General features: G+C 40.6%; 1 protein-coding gene across 2 annotated transcripts; it reads left to right on the top strand.

Moving 5' to 3' along the window:
* The first annotated feature begins 3,204 nt into the window (after positions 1–3,204).
* On the top strand, positions 3,205–15,773 carry irf2b (interferon regulatory factor 2b). 2 transcript variants are annotated; one of them, XM_050042088.1, is made up of 9 exons: positions 3,205–3,429; positions 5,307–5,398; positions 5,480–5,579; positions 6,769–6,945; positions 7,120–7,166; positions 8,561–8,696; positions 9,318–9,470; positions 10,731–10,768; positions 11,427–15,773. In XM_050042088.1, exons 2-9 carry the CDS (start codon positions 5,312–5,314, stop codon positions 11,694–11,696), a joined length of 1,008 nt encoding a protein of 335 aa, XP_049898045.1. In that variant the 5' UTR covers positions 3,205–3,429; positions 5,307–5,311; the 3' UTR covers positions 11,697–15,773. The 2 variants fall into 2 exon arrangements, with proteins under 2 accessions (XP_049898045.1, XP_049898046.1); XM_050042089.1 differs by lacking the exon at positions 3,205–3,429 and adding an exon at positions 3,474–3,529.
* Positions 15,774–20,395: the final 4,622 nt, after the last annotated feature.

Raw genomic sequence — 20,395 nt, 5'->3', positions numbered from 1 at the left:
TTCCTGTCCATACATGAAGACTGATAAAGCTAATGAGCCTGTTATTGAGCCTGCTGTGTACTTTGATTTGGACAATTGTCAAAAACAGTTTAAATGAATGAATGATTGACAGTTTATCAGGCTTGTTTTCTAAGTTAGTGGCGACATGTGAACGTGCAACCACTAGAGGAAGCCAGAGAAACATGGAGAGTAGCTCTGGGGGGCTTTAATGAATCAGCAGTGCTATTCCAGGAACTGAAATTCTGGCTGCATTTAACCCTTGGTGTACAGATAACATGCATCGCATACAAAATAAATAAGGTTTTCTCCATGGTGTGTGTGTCTGCAGATGAGCAGGTGCCATGTTTGACTCCAGCTGCCACTCTTGTCTCTGTGTATCTCAATAATTTAAAGGGTTTTTGGTTAAATCCCTCTTTATGTATAATACACACTAAATGTATGATGTGAGATATAACTGTGCTTCTACCTGGATATATTCCCTCCTGTCTATATTGCTGCTCTTGTTTTTGACCCATCAGTCTTGTTGTTAATGTGTAAACTTCCTCTATTAGTTTACCTAGTCTTGGCTGCAGTGTGTGTGTGTGTGTGTGTGTGTGTTAGAGATAACCCTGAATCTGCCAGTCCAGAGGGCTGTGTCCTGACAGTATGACTGCTCTTAACAGCCTCCTGATATCGTTAGCACGTATTTAGTTTGTAGGTAGTACATAACAGTGTTTTTCAAACATCATATTTTCAGTTCCTGTATTTTCAAAAGCTAGTTTCTCTTTGTTGTAAACAGAAAGGGCCATGCACGGGGCAAAGTGTGGCTGAAATGACAGGAATTTCATGATCAGAACCTTATCTAAAAATGCATATGTATGCTGCATGTCAAGCGTGGATAGCTGCTATTCATACATTATGTTTTTTATTTTAAAGTGCATAAAATTAAATAATTCATAACATTAGATAGGATATAAATGCCATTGTTGAACTTTTGCAGAACTGAAAAACTGTAATATAACTTTGGGGTTTATCTACATGTAAATACTATTACAAATTAATAATAAATTCACATTATTTGTATTGTATTAGCAATATCATGATTTACTATTTAGACACAGTTGCGTTTTTAATCATGCACACATTTTCATCAGAAACTGCAACGGTGCAGTTTTAGTCTATAAGCAGACTTCCTTATTGAAACTCTTGTGTTCAGTTTAAAGTGCACTTTGGCCTTTTTCTTTAACCCATTTTTAACCATGGGACAAAGGACACAGGCAAATATAGTGAAAATGTGAATCTTCCAAATAACTGCAGGTGGGGCGTCTAATCACACACACATGCACATGTACACTTGCTTAAAGTTTCTTGTTTCGTTTCCAGCTTCAGCCATGCAGAAATGGGGAGATTGTGGAGAGGAGGGGAGGAGGAGAGGTTAGAGGAAGTGAAAATGAAATCCAGCTCAAAGATCGTCTATGCTTCAACAGAAAACGATGGGCCGGCAGTTTTCCCCATGTGCTCCTCTGCAGTTAGACTACATTACTAGTGGTGGTTCACACTGTTTTTTTACTCAATCTTTCATCCTTTTAATAGAAGGCATTAATAGTATTTGTCATGTTTGGTAATTTAGCTGTGTACAGGTGGAATATCAACCGTATAGACAGTGTCTGAGGTGCATGGGGGAACATAAAAAGGCAAACCATAACCAAAAGATATAAAAGACACAGGGGCGTTGAAGTTGAGGAAAAGTGGGACAGATTATCCAGGCCCCCCATGGGAGGGGGGCTCAAAAAGCCTGGAATGATAAGGGTTGTTTTTGTTTGATTTTTTAATTTTATTTCTAAGTAATTAGTGCCATAACTAAATTAAAATTGGCTAAATAAATTGGTTGAGAGACTGATCGTTGTGTAAAAAAACAGCTGAAGCTCTGTAAGGCCCCTCCCACCCAGATGTCTCTAAATGCAGTTAAATACAAGCTAGTGACTGCTTATGTTGCATGGAACACCAATATACACTGTCAGTGCCAAAAAGGAAAATAACTAAAGAAAGACAGGAAGGAAGGAAAGGTATAGAGAGCAAATAGACTCGGTGAAAAAAGAAAATTAAAGGTGTATGAGTGAGACATGGATCGAGAGATAGACTATGTAAAGCTCAGAATTTGGTGCTATGTCCCCGATAAGAAATTAAATGACACAGAATAACTAAAATTTCTAACTAGGTATTTCACCAAAACTATACGATCATAAATGATACTGCTTGGTAATATGCTGAAGCACATTTGCCACACCAATACAAGACAATGCATTAGTGCATTCAAACTCTTGTTTTGCACTACAGTTGTCTCATAGGCTATTGGTATGGCAATGTGCTTAATCCAACACATACATGGTGTAATTTAATTTTTAATTCTATATACTGATTGGCTGATAATGCAACATGTTCCAGGGATGACAGATGAAAAAAGCCTTCTTGCAAATACTAGTGTATTTACATATATAATTATAAGAATGCAAGGCTGTAGCCAAGTAGTCAACACTGGGGTGGGGGTGTGACTAAATCCGCTAGGGGGACTGGGGTCCCTCCCCCATAGAAGGAAACTCAATTCCTACTGTATAACAGTATATTATTTATCATAAGCAAGTACAGCCATACAGTATGAAATAAATGAAAGCTACTACTGTCTACAAAAATTATACATGCAGTGCAACAAAAATTACTGACACTTTACTCAGACTGCATATAAGCTATCTGACAAATCTAACATAATGAAGACATTAATGTTGGTTAAATACACCTGTGAACAGTGATCTGCTATGGAACAGCAAAACCACCTGAAAATGCATAACTGCAATAATACTAGAACCAATAGTAATAATAATGGCAATTTGTTTACTTTATTTATGATTTATAATTATGAATATTTGCATGGCTGCCTGTCATAGAATAGGATTTTTAAAATAATTTATTAATACTTTTTATCAGTATATAGGGGGGACATTTGGAGCATATTTGGTTTTTTGGGGATGTGTCCCTCCACTATATATTATTATTGCTGGCTTGTAATTATGTGCTAAATAAATAAATAAAGAAAGCATGAGATCTGGCTTGTGTTGGCTGTTGTGGTATCAGGAAATAAGAGCAGAGTGAGCCCTCTTCATTCGCTTTATTTTCAAGGGAGCGCGCACGCGGCCAACAGACTTCCGCGACGCCGCTCGCTCGCGAGCCAAAGCGAGAGCACGAGAGGCAGGAGGGGGATTTCCAGCTCGAGCCCCCACTTCCCGAACCAGCCGTTGTTTTGCTTTCGGTCTGGACACAGAAACAGAAAAAAACGACGGCCTCGCTTTCCCTTTTTCACTTAAAACCCTCAAATAACTTCACGCGTGCAACTTGTGCTGCGCGTGTCATTGTGACAGCAGGACTGTGAGGCTCCAGGCCGTCCAAACTGAACAGGTAACATTTTATTTCCGCATATTAACGCTGTTGACTTGCGCTCTCACACACAGCACACAGGCTTCCCTCTGGACGACATGACGGCTCCCTAGCTCGCTCTGTAAGTGAAAGTAGTACTGTAGTTTTTCTCCGCGTTTGTTGACGAGGTACTGTATTTATTTTCACTTTTGGCTCGGTTGTTTTTGGGTCAGCACGGCTGGCAGACAGCAGACAAACAGACCGCGGTTAACTCTTGGCTGGCTGAGCCCCCTTTGCTAAATCGAACTTTAATCCTCAAATAAACCTGTTAGTGACATTTACCAAAAGTCAGAGGTGATATGGCTGTAACGTGGCATATGTTAATGCTTGATAACATGTAGTATCACAGGGTCTGGTTTTGTTAGTTTGTCGTATTTTAAAGTATTGTAGTTGTATTTTATGTGAGCAAACATTTGACTTGCGGACAGTATTCATGTTGTATTCAAGGCTTCGTGCATGTGTTAGTAAATCAGAGTATTGCAAGAAGTTTCTTATTTCAGCTGCATTATAGGTAACATATCCTGTTCTGCAAGTTAAAGATGTGTGTTGTTGACATTTAAGAAAGAATTATGTGCACTTGGGTGGTTGACAGTAAGCAGGGCAAGCCATGACCTCAAAACCTTACTTAAACTTACAAATGGTATCATTTGTAATGCAGAAATTTACCATTAGACTTTTGTGACTTATTATTAAATAAATATAGGGTGTAGTTATGAAGGTGAAATTGTAAATATTATTTAATATAATTCATACAGCCTGTCTACTGGTGCAATTTATGTACCTTTTTTTTTTTTTTTTTTAAACAAAGGGTAGTAAATGTGACTCATTGTGCAATCAGGGGAAAAGAAACATTGCCACATAGTATAATGATCTGAGTGAGTGAGTTAATGACTTTCCCACATGATTTTCTTACTTCTTTTTTTTTGCATCTTAACCCTGAAATTTATGACTAATATTTCTCACAAACACAGCCATACAATCTACCAACTCAACATACTACCACCCTTTTAAGCTGTGGTTGGCCATAGCAATATAGAGCTGATGTCACTGTACTGCAGTCAACCTGTGTGTCCTGTAAGCTGGATGCAGCTGGAAGTTTCAACCCGGTGGCTCATAAAAAAAGGCTTAATATTTTGTACTTTATGCTGTGCCATGTCACCGTGTCTGACCTGTTGCGGAGCTCGCTCACACATCAGGAGGCAGTGTGTTGGCTCACTGTACCGTGCATGGGGAGTGTCTAATCAGGCCCACCGGACTTTGGTCACATCAGACCGCAGTGATCATAACCCTGCTCTTAAATCAAACGTGGTGGGGTGGGGTGGGTCAAGTTCCCTCTTGGTGTTTTAAGATAAACATGCTGTATTCATTATCTTTCTTAGTTCTTTCTGTCGTCCTCCCTCTGGTCTTGTCTTCTAAAATATTATATTTGCAATGTAATTTAATCAGATCAAGATTGTCAATATGTGGTTATGGGCAGGAGTGAGCTACACGGCTGCAGTTACAGTCGTGATAGTGCAAGTTCACTGTCTTATCTTTACAACCACAGATAAAATGGATTCAACTCTCAGCTTTGTTGTGATCAGAATGATTATTCATGAGAAATAACTTAAAGTGGTTGCTTCCTCTCACATGGGTTGGCAGAGGGGGCCACATACCATTATGTTTTGATATACTGTTGCCTGTACTAACTACAACCCTTTTTGCTGTTAAAATCAAATTTTCATTCTATACTATAGTATAGAAAATTCTTTGAATAGTTAAAGTTAAATGTTATCAGTCATCATACTCAGATGTTGCAACGTATAATATACGTACATGCTTATGCGTTTGTGTCTGAATTTGTGTGCATGTGCTTACAGACACAATGCCAGTAGAAAGAATGAGGATGCGGCCGTGGCTGGAGGAACAGATCAACTCCTGCCAGATACCAGGACTTAAATGGGTTAACGAAGTAAGTGTACATTGATACACATACACACACACGCACAATAATATTATAGTTCAAGGCCTGATAAAATGTAAATGTCTCCAGGAAAAAAGAATCTTCCAGATCCCATGGATGCATGCAGCGCGTCATGGCTGGGACCTGGAGAAAGATGCTCCGCTCTTCATGAGATGGGCCGTACACACTGGTAATACACAGACCTACCCACACACACACTCACAGTGGTTCTCCTTTTCAGTGAGTTTCATTTTCATGCCCGCAAAACACCACACCAGTTCTCTTTCTAAAATCAAAGAAGCTTTCGAATTGCGTCATATTTTTAGGAAGAAATCAAAATGATTGAGTTTCAGGAGCGTCCCATACCGTCAGGCCACGGAAAGCTTCCTGACAGGTACCTTTGTCAGGAAGCACACAGTGATTCTGTAAGAGTAGAAAGTCCCACAACTTTTTCCTGCATCATTTAAGAGGAAAATGTATTAAAAAGCAGCTAGATTCTTGCCAGGGGTGTGTCCTCAGGTTCAGAAAAATATTCCACAAATGAAATAGCCAGAAATGCAGACCTTGTCAGTGGGAAACATGCCTGTATTTTCAGTTCTACACTTCAGGAAAGCAGCTGAAATCAACCTGCTTTTGGCAGTCAGCTGGAGTGTACAGATGTAGCTTGTTGGCGATATTAACACTAGTAATACTTAATTTGATTACCAATATAAGCAGAAAAAAATCCTCAGATTTCTCAGAGCCAGCAGGTTCACCGAGCTAAACCCACATAAAGTATGTTATTTATTGAGATAACTATTTTTAGGACAGAGCCATAATGTTTCCTGGGTTGTCCTTCTGTCCCGTTCTCGTGAAAACAGTGTCTCAAGAACATCTTTCTTTGCATTTGGCACAAACGTCCACTTGGACTCAAGAATGAATGATTCGATTTTGATATTCAAAGATCACTGCAACCTCACAAAACACATTTTTGACCAAAACTCAAGAATCCATACACTAATCATGACTACATTTCCCACCCATGTCTAATAAGATAAAATGATAAAGTGTTGACATTTTATGTCCAAGTGTTCAAAGGTTAATGTCACTGTGACATCATAATGTTCTGCCAAAACACTTTTCTGGCCATTTTTCAACACCATAACTCAGGAAGGGGAGACATTAGTCAGTTACTGAATTTATGACACTGATCTTGGGTGTCATACCAAACAAAGAAGCATTTTTGGATATACAGACAAATGCTGTCTGGATAATGTATGAAGAAATCATAATTAAATAATGATTTACCTGGAAAATGATGGTCACTTTTGTGATGTAGACCATCTACAGTAATAGTTAACCACTTCGTCAAACTTCTGTGATTGTCTGTTTCTGTGTAGGTAAATACCAGCCAGGCGTAGACCGTCCAGATCCAAAGACATGGAAGGCTAATTTCCGCTGTGCCATGAACAGTTTGCCAGACATCGAGGAGGTGAAGGATAAAAGCATCAAAAAGGGAACTAACGCCTTCAGAATGTATAGGATGCTCTCCTCCTCAGAGAGAACCTTGAAGAAAGGTGAGTGCTGCTGCTGATCCTCGGCTCAACACTTCTCTACAGTTGATCCATTTCTCTTGAAAGGACTTATTTATAACTCCATATTCACTGTATTAAGACACTTGGCAGACATCATATTGTGGCTTTTAAATCAGTGTCTGAAAGGTGTGTGTCTCTGTCTGTATGTCTGTTCAGGAAAGAAGAAGACAGACAAGGAGGGAAAAGCCAAAGGAAATAAAGAGGTAGATAAACACATCGAAGCCCTTTTACACATGAAACCAGGGTAGATCTTGGTGTTCAAAGGTCACTGTGACCTTAGAAAACAGGTTTTGGCCATAACTCAAGAATTCATACACAAATTATGACAAAATTCCACAGAAACATCTAATAGGATAAAACGATGAAGTGACACTAATCTTGAAACTGTGCTGTTTAGATCTTCTGTGCTGCTGGTTTGAAGATGTGTGTGAAGAATCTTTGTTTTAGAAAATGTAGAGTCTTTGCAGCAATATCTGTATTTGAAGCATTGTCAGTTGTCATGGCTACATATGAGTCTGGACAGAGATGGACGTACACTGTAACTTGACTGGCTGGTGGAGACATACAACCGCAAGGCGTTCTATGTCTCTATATTCTAGTTCCATAAGTGGCAGCACTGCTAAAGAACAGCAGCATAATTGGGAAATAATAACACCTGAAAATAAGTGATTGTCCTCTTGGTTGGTTTTGTGACATCACAGAAATATTTTAGTTTACAGAGAAATGCAGCTGCCAAAGCAGAGCAAAACATATTCAGTCCTGAGCTGCAAATCACCAGAATATCTGATGTGAACAATCATCTCAGGCTCTGGTTCCCACATGACAGACATTTGCCAGAGAATGGGTGCAGTAACCAAGCCTTCCTCCCTCATTTGGTCCTGACTCTCCAAGCAGTGTACCAGTAAAACCAGTAGCTGCTACCTTCAATTGTAAATTGATAATGAAATTGATTCATTTTAGATATAGTCCAACATACACTTAAGTAAACCCAGATAAGTTTTATACTGTATTTCCTCTGGAAACATTAATTTCAACTAAGCATTTTAAAAGTACTTAATTTAATAAGTTACAAAGAATTAAATCAGTAGAGATGTTATAAATCCCAGCTACACCCTCTGAGACTGTCCAGTCTGAGAAACAACTTGTTATTAAGTGTTTAGGAGTGTGTGTTTGATATTTGGCTGGTTAGATTAGTACATTTTGGTCACAGTAACTTCAGTGTTTACATGCCTGGAGCTCCAGACATCAGTTAGTATCCTGGTTTGGTCTTAGCTGTTTATAAACATCACTTCCAAGTGTATTTTTAAAGCTTAATACCTGAATCATCAGCATAAAGCTGACTAATGTGTGTGCACTGGGTCACTGCACCCCTCCTGTCTTAACACAGCTGCTCATCATCACAGTGTAAATGTTATGAAGTCATTACACTGAGGGTTTCACGTTTCAATGGGAGTGCGAGTATTGATGTTCATATAACTGGTGTGAATGAAATTAAATGTTTTTCTGTCATTATTCTTTTTGGATACAAATGCACAATTGAATATATCAGTCCTCCATCATTCTGAGTCTTCTCCCACTCTGCCCTTCTCACCATCAGGTAGCTTCTCCGTCTCGAAACAGGACTCTTCCTGACGCTCATGCTGGACCTATCGACTACACCAAACAGGAATCGATCAAACACGATTGGGTCAAGCAGGAGCCACTAGAGCTCACAGTGACGGACAGTGCCTCAGGTACAACACCAGTGGCTGCTTTATTCTTATTTTATGGTTATGTTGGGTCATACTTGGGCCTATTTTTAGAAAATATTTCTGTTTGGACGTGTTGACATTGTGAAAGAGTTAAATCTAAGCACACACAGTATGAAATAAAGATAATAATAATAATGATAATAGTAATAACAGCACTTTTTGTACAAGAGATGTAGCTCAAAGTGCTTCACAAAAAAATAAAACACATTAACAAACAAGCAAAAAGGACAACAAAATGAGCCAATAAAAAGACATTAGATGATAAATATCAGAATTGATCCATGTGCTTTTTTTTTTTTTTTTAAATAGAAAAAATTAGTAGAGATCACACGTGGCTGCTTTCTGGCAACTCACTGAGAGAAGACCTTGGTGCTCAGGTTGTTTTTAACTCAGTGAATTCGTAAATATTGACTCGCTACTCTTGGATTTGAAAAGTGTACAAATAGCTGATGCAGATGACTCTTTATCTTGTAACAACAGCGGGTAGATGTGTAACTAAATCCTTCCACACACTGGAGATATTTTTATCAATAATTCATTTACAGCAGTAGAGTGAATATATGTCTTCAGCCTGTCATAACATTTATGCCCATTCATCCACAGCCATTCACAGCTCCGTAGATGGCCATGTGATCACCAGCGAGCAGCTGCCGTTCGTCTGTCAGACGATCGAAGTGACCACTGAGAATGAAGAGCAGACCGTCAGCTCCTCTCACTCGTACCCGCTCCAAATCTCTCCTGTGTCTTCATGCTGCGGTGAGACAACACACGTTTACACATCGCGCTGTACCACATATTGTTATATGAAGGAGCTTAAATAGGTTAGTGACATGGGAACAGGCTTGTAGAAGCAGTCGCTGTACACGTTGTTCTGAACCACAGTTTTCACCACACTTGCACAGTGGTTACTATACATGCAGAGGAGACACTTTCTAGGGCACAGTTCATGGCACGTGTGTGTAACGAAACACAGCCTAATGTGGCTGTTAAACCCAAATCGATTTCTGCTGTTCAGTTTGGATTAATTGTGTTGATTTTGAATAGCCAGCTAAAAAACAAAAGTGGGGTTCAGACGGTGACCCCATGAACTGTTAATACCTACCATTACATCATCCCCTATTACATCATACACATTAAGTGTCTGCGTCTCCTGTATCACAGTCCTCAGATCTTATCTTCAGTGCAGAACAGTGTGGACAAATCAGCTGCTGGAAATAACCAACGATAGAAAAGATGATCATGAATGTGAACAGTCCTTTAGTTAGACTTGTTAGGGCTGTTTTTTTTAACTTTTAGTTGGAATAACAGAAATGCTTTTGCTGTAGTTAAATACAGGCAAGTGTCAAGTATAATGTGAAATGATTGCTTTCTCTGTTAAAGAGATCCATAACCATACAAGCTCACTGGAAACTAAACATGGGGATTACCTTATTATTTTGTGATGCTCACAGGTCATTACACAATGCACCATTTTTCAGCTTACAGTAATTGTTTCATTGCCACCCTGTGATGTGTTTATCTCACATCTCTGATCTTTTCTCTTCCCCAACCGGTCATTCAGGCAGAGTTGACTCTGTCAGTTTACAGATGTAATCATTCCACCTCTCGTTCTTTGTCTCTGTGTCTCTCCTTTTTTATCTTTCCCCATCGCTGCCAGGACTTGAAGCGTCAGGGTTTAAAATCAGTCATGTATCCCTTCTTTTCTTTGTTTCTTTTTTTTGTATTTTGCTTTGCTTGCTTTAAGAAATGCTTACATTTAATTGTGTTATTGTGTGCAGGTGTTTGTTTAAACTATTTTAATTTGAATACTAGTGGAGAATGCACTGTTGTACGTGAGTCCAGCCATATGATTTACTGGTTTAACTGAACTTGTCCTTGTTTTACCGCTCCTTATGTCTTTGTCTACCTGTTTCTCATCCTCCCTGATGTGAGCAAAAGATGACTTGTTGCAAAATGTACCTGAATACTAATTTATAAACAGTTTATCTGTGTCTTTTTATTTCTTTTTTTCTACAGGAAGCGACACAGACAGTGACACAGAGGACACCAAAGAGGTGAGTCTTCCAGTATACACAATTATACAAAGAGGAGAGAGTGATGAATGAATAATTAACTGCTCCCATCTGCAGATAAACAGGTTTTTACCTGTTTCAACTTTACAGCTGAAAGCAGGCGTGTTTGAAAGTGTATGTGTGTGAGAGTGTATGTGTGTGTGTGTGTTCCTTCCTGTAATGTTGCGAGAGACTGAGAAAGGGGAGGGCCTTGTCAGGAACTGAGGCTGTCAAACATTAACTTTTTGATCTGAGGTTGTCCTTTGTAGCTAACACACGCTTGTACGTGCACACACACACACACACACACACACACACATGCACACACACTGTACTTCTCATCAGTGGTAACAGTACAGTGTTCTTTACTATGTTGTCATATGGGAACTTTTCTTGAAAAGTTTTTGCTGTAAATAAGAGTAGTCAATAAGAAATGCAGTAACATTGACACTTTTTAATGGTCGCCAGAGCAACAGCATGTGAAGCATATATTGTACAAATATTGTGACTGCATCACAGACATGCTGATTCAGCTCTGGTCATTTTTGTGGTAGTGTTTTACCACAACATACGTCAGATATTAGCCACAGCCTTTGTGTCTCTGTATGTGACTTATGCACTTATGGACCTCTTCTCCTTTTTTCATCGTCTTAACTGACAGGGTGTCAGTGCAGTGTGGAGGCGGGGCTACAAACCATCAGTTCTCAGGGTTCCCACATGTTCTCTTCCCGGCATGGCCACCTTCGTCAGTACAAGCAAGACCAACTTCAGGGTCACCAGCACGCGAGACCCATCCCCGCTCATCAGCTACCACACTGACGGCTGGACGCCGGCCTACAGCCAGAACTCTCTCGCATCCGCCGCAACTGGCCACACCCATGAGATGCGCGCAAGTGTCATTATGAAAACCTCGGATGTGACTTCCTCCTGACCTCTTACCCTAGATGAGGGAGTATCATCACTGCTTCCAGGGCATAGGAATGACAGAGATAGTTTGTTTCCTCCATCAGGGCTGCGTGGAGCCAAAAGAGATCGAGCTTCAAAACCTTTGATTTTTTTGTAGCTTCCTGTCCGGGCGATGAGTTCAAACTGCTGCTGACTGGTGTTAACTAAGTTCTCCATGGCTTGACAGGCCCACTAATTGGTCAGCACATGTGCCCAGTTTATTGCTGCATTTGTATGGATGTGAGGGTCTGTGTGATGTAAATGTCATCATCTTCCCATGTCTGCGAGGGTTTGCGGACCATCTGTGTGCAGCTTAGAATTTATGGATACGTGGACAACACACACCAAGAAACATGTATGCAGACATGTAGAACAGGCAGAACCTCCTGCGTGTCGTCCTTGTCCCTTTTGGGTGACACCTGGTCTTTCAGACACCATAATCATCCACGTGTCACTTGTAGATTGTGCTAACACTTTAGCATACATTATGCCTAATGAAAAAATTGCTTTTAGTTGTGAAAATTTCTGAATGTTTTTTAAATTGCACAACCTGTAGATAAATACATGTTTTAATGAATTTGAGTTAGTATTGCCTCACTGCTGGTTTGAAACTACATCCACATATTCATCCACTTTGTTGTGATCTTTAGCTAAACAATCAAACTAATAGTCCCTAATAGTTGATCACAGGAAGATTTTTTTTTTCTTCACTCACAAAATGCCCATTTTTATATCAGATACTCACCCCATGTTACCTTGAATCCCTGAAGAAAACTTCCTTTTTCTGGCACGCCTTCACGTCAGACTAAGAATCCAAAAATAGAGAAAAGTCCTGATGAACTGGAATTAAATGGGCCGGCTTTAAACAGCAAAACTATATCAAAACTATCTCAACTCGTGCAGTATAATCCAAGTCTCATTTATCCGTCGTTTGCTCAGTACTTCCCAAACACAGGCATTTTGGCTAAAACATTTTGAGTAGCTGAGCAGCTTGCTTGGGCTCCTGTGTGTGCTTGTTTGGATTCTCCGTTTAACGCGAAGGCATGCCAGAAAAACAAAGTTATCTTCCACAATCAAGGTAACACGGGGTGAGTAATTGATATACAAATGCTCCTTTTGCGTGTTAAGTATTCTGTTAAGACTCCTCACCATTAAGTATTAGGACAGTGCCTGCTATCTTAAAATAGTCTAAGCTCAAGTGTAAGCGTGAAACGTGGCACGAAATGTTTTACTGGCACACATGATGGAACAAAGGTGTTCATAACAGAACAATGAATGCAGCATTTCATGGGAAATTACATCTCTGTTGGCGAACCAGCTTTACCGGCAGCAAGTTGCAAAAAGAATCAAAGGCATGTCGATATCTAGATTAAGACTGACAATCATCATGAAGCCCTGATTGGCCACGCAGTGGCAAGCAGACGTGTGTGTATCTGTCTGTCTGGAGACCTCAGGACAATCTACCTGCCAACGTAAAGACAGATGAACAGACAGAACTGACTCGCTGACAGACAGACTGACAGACTGTGAACAATGTATTCATGTCTTCTGCTCTCTTCTGCCTCCTCCTGGTGTTAATAATGTACATAGCTCATATGTATGCAAGCTGCTTCAGCACCTTATGGACAGCACTAGTGTATGTGTGTGTGTGTATGTGTGTGTGTGTGAGAGAAAAAGCCTTATTGAAGATGTGTGCCTTTTGATAGCGTGTGGCTGGATTCAAACTATCTGTGCTTTAGTCTGCTAGTGACTCATGCAGGTAGCTTTCAGGACTGTAACGCGGCCTTGTGTGGATTGCAGTTGAATGATATGTGGGTAGTATGGAGGAATGAAGAAGGGGTTAATGCATTTTTGTGTACACTATGTGCAGGTCTTGACCTGGTTAATTGAGCAACAATGTAACAAACATCCTCATATATTAGAATATTTTCTATTGAAGCTTATTGGGTTAAAGGAAAGAGACTGAATCTCAGGGTTTCATCTTAACTTGAGTAACAAGTGAGTGCAATTGGCAGTTAATTTTGCACATTTAAAGTGAATGTCTTGCTATGATAAGAAGTAATAGGGAAGTCTGGGCTTGAGATACATCCCAGAGGGCTGTGTCATCAGCAGAGGCTGAGCTCTGTTGTTTATAAGTCACACTTGTTTTTACAGTCTGGTCTCTTAGCTCCAAACTTCCTGTTTCCTAGGTGACTTTAGTACACAGAAGTCTTCCCTCTGTCTTCTCGTTGTGTCCACCTCTGCATTCTCCCTGTCTTAGAGCACAGTAGCCACCAGCCTTAATCCTGATGTATTTGCTGAAACTGTCACTCCATCCACACAGTAGTACATGAGACAGTCTTTAAAGAAAATCATGTTCCTCCTCTTCCTCATAGTGCTTCTAATGGCATTTGCAAGAATCCACTGCTGCTGAACGAAAACAACCAATCGGAACTGAAGAGTCTCTTCAGCTGTGAAATAAGAAGTTTGCTGCTTCAGTTTGGCTCAACTGTTTCTAACTTGGCGGCTCAGTCAGAGACGTTCTCATTTCATAGCTAAACAGTACACTAAAATATGTTTCTGAAAACATTTGAGGGAGAAATAGACAATGCAGTAGCAGAATCTTGATTCATGTTTGATCAGAGCTGCCTAGTTTGACAGTTGAACTGGGGTTTATGAGCAGCGATTGACATCAGCGCTACATACTCCTGTTTGGTTTCCATTTGCTGTCTTCACTCACGTACGGTGGATTCTTGCAAGTGCCTGTGGTGGCACTATGAGGAGGAGGAAATGATCTGTCTCAGGCACTATTGTGTGGATGCAGTGACAGTTTCAGCAAATATGACAAAGTTTATAGAAGTTACCAACTATAGCTTGAAATGCAAATATATGCACTTGATGAACTTTGGGAGCAAACGGAAGATATTTTGTGTATGTCCTTTTGACAAGGCATTATTAGAGCAAGGTCAGTGACTTCAAAATTATTTAGCCACATGTAATTTATCCAAAACAAAGTCACCAGAATATGAAATATTCATATTAGGTCCCCTGAGAGTCCTCAGTTATGAAATATGGTGAGTTTATCAGAAAGCTACTTGTGTTAGCAACTAGCAGGCTAAAGCACAGTCCTCATTCCCAGCCTGCCTTAAGCAGAGCTCCAGTGGGAACAGCTCGACAAGTTCCTGAAGGAAAGCAAAAAGGACAGACAGGAATCTGCCATGATTTTTTTTGAACCAAACCACTAGAGAGACTTACACTGGATGCACATTACCATCATGGTGAATTTATTTAAGAAACTCATTGAATCAAGGGGGTTTGGTCTTACTTGATAACAGACGTGGAATACGCATTGCTTTACCAAATGTTTCTTTTCATGTGCCTTTTTATTGTTAACTTGCATCACATACGTAAAGGTTGCTTCTGTTTCTGTGTGGTTCTACTTCATAATTGATGGTAAGGCTACAACACACAGATCATACTCAAAGCAATGCTAATCACTTTGTCTACAGCCTTCACAAACACCTGCCTTTTTTAAAACCATGAATTTGTTCTTGTGGGCTTTTTTTATCCTGAGCAATTTTATCTTAGTGGTCACATCCTCTCTCTCAGTTGGGAGTTGCACAACCCTGTAATTGACCAAATCAGATGCTGTTAATTGTTTGTGAGACTTAAATGTGCCTAATTACCATGAGTGTTGCTTGGCATATAAACAGCATGATCCATATTAGGCCTTTACATCTGATCAAAGGGATGTCGCTGCAGCCAAAACTCAGCAGTGAAAGTTGATGTCGATGAGTTGTGTAATAATGTTGTCGAAAAATCATCTATAATGTTCCAACCTGCTTTTGCTTTACGTGATACAGAGCCACTGAATCACCCTTCAGTTAAAACCAAGGTGTGTCTCAGCACATACCATAAAGGACATTACTACCTGTCAGCTCAAAGAAAAACAAGGGTAATTGCTCAACTACTCGCAGTGCAGCAAAGATATTCTCACCGCAACATGTCTCCACTGTTTATTCTCTGTATTATTAAACTACATGTGAATCAACATGTAAATCTAAATAAAGACTTTTTGTATTTATTCTGAGGTGTTCAACGTGCTTTATGACACAAAGGATTGCTGACAGTTTATCTTGTGCACTCAATAAAGATCAGAATCCAGTTTTATGGCTTCTGAGAGACAGAACTTTTATATATTGCTGTTAAGCAAAATAACTTTCTCTACTATGTAAAGGACATGCTGCCTGTCCTTAGCGGGAAAAAAATGGGGTTAGAGCTCAGGTTTGAGATGAGAAATAAAGCTTTGGTGCTGAGGTATGCAAGTTTGTACATGTAATGACTGCACAAGACTATTGAGGGGTTTGTGTGCCGAGTGGAAAATACTTGTATTCGTGTGTGTGGTTTAGCTTTGTGTCAGAGCAGATGTCTCCATGTTTCACACATTTACACACAGCTCACTCAGTTTAACCAGAGCACTAACTGCTGTTTCAGTTTCAGTTGCTGTTCTCAGTTCTCACTCCACTTCCTGTTTGCCTCTGAGGCCTCGGTGGATGGCTGGCCAGTTGCCCCGATGACTGCTAACCTCATGCCATGATTAGTCAGAGTAAACAGCCTGTTTTTTGTATAGTACATCTACTATATTTTACTCTCTTTCACCAACTCCTGTGTATCCACATGTCTTCTTTTCCTCCCTCCTGTCCCCCGCTTTTATCTTCTGGACCACAAACAGTAAGAGTCATCGCAAAAAGTCCCTTCTCGACTTTCTATTCCCTCTAACAGCAGTTCTTCAAATGCTGGAAGAAGCAAAGTAGCAACTTTAAAAATATCCTCATGTATTCTTAGTGGACAGTGTGGAAGTGAATCTAATGCTGTCATTTTTTGGGGAAAAAACTAAACAAAACAAAACCCCCAAAACACAACTTTCACACCATATTTACAAAAAAAATTATAGAGCACAACTAGCTATTGTTATAATGTAGTGATGGTCATAATCATAGTTCATTTTGCCACATTTTCTTTAAATCAGTCGTCTGTCACATAAGATGTACAGGCTTATATCTAGCCAAGAAGGGAAGTTGAACTGTTCACAGCAGTTAGTTCTGCAGTGCTCCTGCCATCTAGTGTCCAAAAGTAAAATTTCAACTTTATTCTCTGATAGATGGGGCAGACAGGCTGTACTACTAAAAATCAACATAATGCTTATCATTGTATTCAAATGTTAAAACAAGTACCTGTGTGAGTATATTAAAAATATCATAGTAATGCAAGAAGGAAGAACATGCCACTAGATGTAATATAAAGTGTAATAATCACATGAAATCATTTACTGAGCACAACAGCTACAAGTCAAGTCAAACCTTTGTTATCCCTCCTGGGGAAATCTGGTTGCAAACAGATAAAAAAAACACATCCATCATACTAAAAAAACAAAAACAAAACAATACCGTAATGCAACAATCCAGATCAACAAGGACAAACTGTACAAATGTGAGATCACCCCAAACAAAGACAGTGCAAGAAACTGCCAAATGCTGAATACATAAAGCACTTAGGTGCCCAGATCATGTGCAAATTCAGGCTACTAATTGCTGTGCAAAGAAAACAGACTTTGTGTCTTATTTGTCCTCTGAGCAGTAACACTGTATCTACAGCCTGAAGGCATGAGCTCAAACTGCCTCTGCAGGGGGTGATCAGGACTCTTCAGTATGGCCTGGGCCTTCCTTAGGACCTGCATACAGTAGAAGTCAGAGAGTTGCAGCTGACGCACTACAGTAACTTTGCCGGCCACTTTGACAAGCCGGCCACGTCTTTTCTTATTGGTCAGATTCAGGTTTGCAAACTATGCTTCAGTACAGAAGGACATAACAGACTCAATGAAACTTTTATAAACAGTCATAACTGGTGTGCACAGAGTAAAAAAAAAGTTATTTTTTTCTGGAGAAATACAGACATTGTTAGACCTTTTTTGAAATTTCATTTGAATTTGGTTGGAAGCTCAACTATACTTGTGATTTTCCATCAGGTCAGTTTCATTTCCCTCAGTGTTCGTCACTTTTGGGTAGGGTGCTGACTTCCATAAGTCAGTGATCATGTCCTTGGTTTTAGACAAAATAAACTAAAAAAAAGACTCTCTGCACCAAGACCAAAAGTCGTCAACACTGAGGGGTGCAACACCTGCTGTTGGTCACCACCAAGCGGCAACCTCCGGGGCTGAAAAATGAAGCCAACAAAGTGCCAAAAACTGCATTTCCTTGAATGGCCACTTGAGGCTGGCTCCAGAAGCCAGTCAATCCCCATAGACTCCCATGTTATCATGCCCCAGTTACAGCAGAAATAAACATGTTCACAGCCTGGTACAAAAAACAGTTTAGACTATATAGCTACTTTCCCCCTTCATGACAACTTCATAGGTGGTGAATGTCTATATAACTCGCCCATTTACATTTTAGCCATTTTGAGTGGCAGGCTGTCCTTGGCTTCTTAGTCTGATCCACCCCTTGCTCCTCCACAGCTCCACCCTCTCCTCCTAATATGGTCACTTCTGGCTCCAAAAATACCAAGATAGCGATGAAATGCCGAACTCAAGGCTAAAACATGAGTCAACAAATCAACGGGTGAAGTCAAGGTAGCTATATCCATTATTTTTTACAGTCTATGGTTGCCACATGCGCAATGCCACATTTTCCTTGTAGGAATATTATATATGAATATTGTTGAATTTACTGTTTTGTATCAACTGTTTTATTGTATTTCATATCATGGTTTGAAAAAAAATCCTTAGTTTGGTTAAGATATTCCATCATCCAAGATCAGTTCTGCTGGCTGGTGGGAAGTATGAGGTACCTCACCTCTGCTGCAGGCTGCAGGCTACATGTTCAGGCTCTGTGGATGGTCAAACTGTGCTTTCCCCTACATGCTTCAATTGCCAGTAGTGATATCGACAGTGAGGCTGTGTGAAGACAGCTGAGGAAAGGCTCAGTAATCTTCTCCTGCTCAGTAATACCAGATGTGTTTGTATTTTGTGATGTTGCAGGGCCTCTCCAGGACAGTCCCTCCCCATCAACTCAAGTCAAATAACTTTTATTTACATACCACCACAAAAGTTATCTCAGGACACTTAACATAGTGAGCAGGTCTAGACCATACTCTTTAATTTACAGAGACCCAACAATTCCCCTAGCCTGGAAATCCAGACCCAAATCTAGGAAGATTTAGGGTCTGGCTATAAGTAATGAAAATGGCCCAACTTGAGGGGCGGCACCCAGCATGCATTTGAAAATATCACTGCACGCAATTGGATAACACTACGACCAATCAGAACAATACTTAGCGCTTAGCTACCAGTGGAGCTAACTGGTAGATTAGACTCTTGCCGTATCCGGTCGGCAAAACAGCAAAAACGTCCTTCTTGCAAAGGAAAGATTTGAGCGCCGTCTTCTGTTTCTCTTTTAGAGAAAAAGCCAAGTCTAACTCGTTCATTGTAGCGGCCAAAGCCGTTTCATCCGTAGCCATCTCCGTCATCATCTGTTTAGCTCGCCTCTGGCCCGCCCATATCAGATACACCGATGTGATTGGTGCAGCTCGGCTACAAGGGCATGGGTAATGAGCATCATTACTGATTGCCAGAGTGACTCGCTGAGCAAATTCAAATTGTGCTCTCGCGAGAATTCTGGATTTCCAGGGTACAATTCCCCCAATGGAAGGCGGCACGGTGGTGTGGTGGTTAGCACTGTCGCCTCACAGCAAGAGGGTTGCCGGTTCGATCCCGGGTGTGGGAGCCCTTCTGTGCGGAGTTTGCATGTTCTCCCCGTGTCAGCGTGGGTTCTCTCCGGGCACTCCGGCTTCCTCCCACAGTCCAAAGACATGCAGATTGGGGACTAGGTTAATTGATAACTCTAAATTGTCCGTAGGTGTGAATGTGAGTGTGAATGGTTGTTTGTCTCTATGTGTCAGCCCTGCGATAGTCTGGCGACCTGTCCAGGGTGTACCCTGCCTCTCGCCCGATGTCAGCTGGGATAGGCTCCAGCCGCGACCCTCAAGAGGATGAAGCGGTTAGAAGATGAATGAATGAATGAATGAATTCCCCCAATGAGCAAGCACTTTGGTGACGGTGGTGAGGAAATGCTTCCTTTTAACAGGCAGAAACCTGGAACAGAGCCAGGCTCTATGGGAGTCCATCTGCCTTGACCAATTTGCTTGAAAGAGTGAGATAGTACTGCCTTTGTAATCTCCTGTCACAGAGCAAATATAAACACACGTCCCTACATTATCCTTGGTGTGTCTTGGTGCTTAATTGATGTGTCTCTTCTACTCAAAGAGCTCAGACCTCAGCTGACTGATTCTTTAGCTCATCTTTAGCTCTAATGGCCTGTCCCACAGTCTGCACCTTTGTCATCAGAGCTGACGTGTGCTCGGTCTCATTCTCCAGTCCTTGTCACGGTTGGGTCACAACAGATTTTTCCAGAGAGGATTTGTTGTCTTTACTCTCATGGGTTAGATGAATACTTTTCAGCTTTCTTCTGTTGGGACTGAGCTGCTGTAACATCAATCTGCAGACGCGAGCTCTTGTTTTCGTTCTTCAGTGAGGTCTGCGGCCATCTGCTTTGTGTTTGTCTTTGGTGAGAGCAGCTGATGGTCTTTAGCTCTGACCTCTTAAAGTTTCTGTACCTGGAACTGGGAAGCTTTTGTGTTTAAGTGTTTCTT

Source organism: Epinephelus moara, chromosome 4 (assembly GCF_006386435.1).
Source record: "Epinephelus moara isolate mb chromosome 4, YSFRI_EMoa_1.0, whole genome shotgun sequence".
In the NCBI taxonomy this organism is placed as follows: Eukaryota; Metazoa; Chordata; class Actinopteri; order Perciformes; family Serranidae; genus Epinephelus; species Epinephelus moara.
This window is presented reverse-complemented; position numbering and strand designations above follow the sequence as displayed.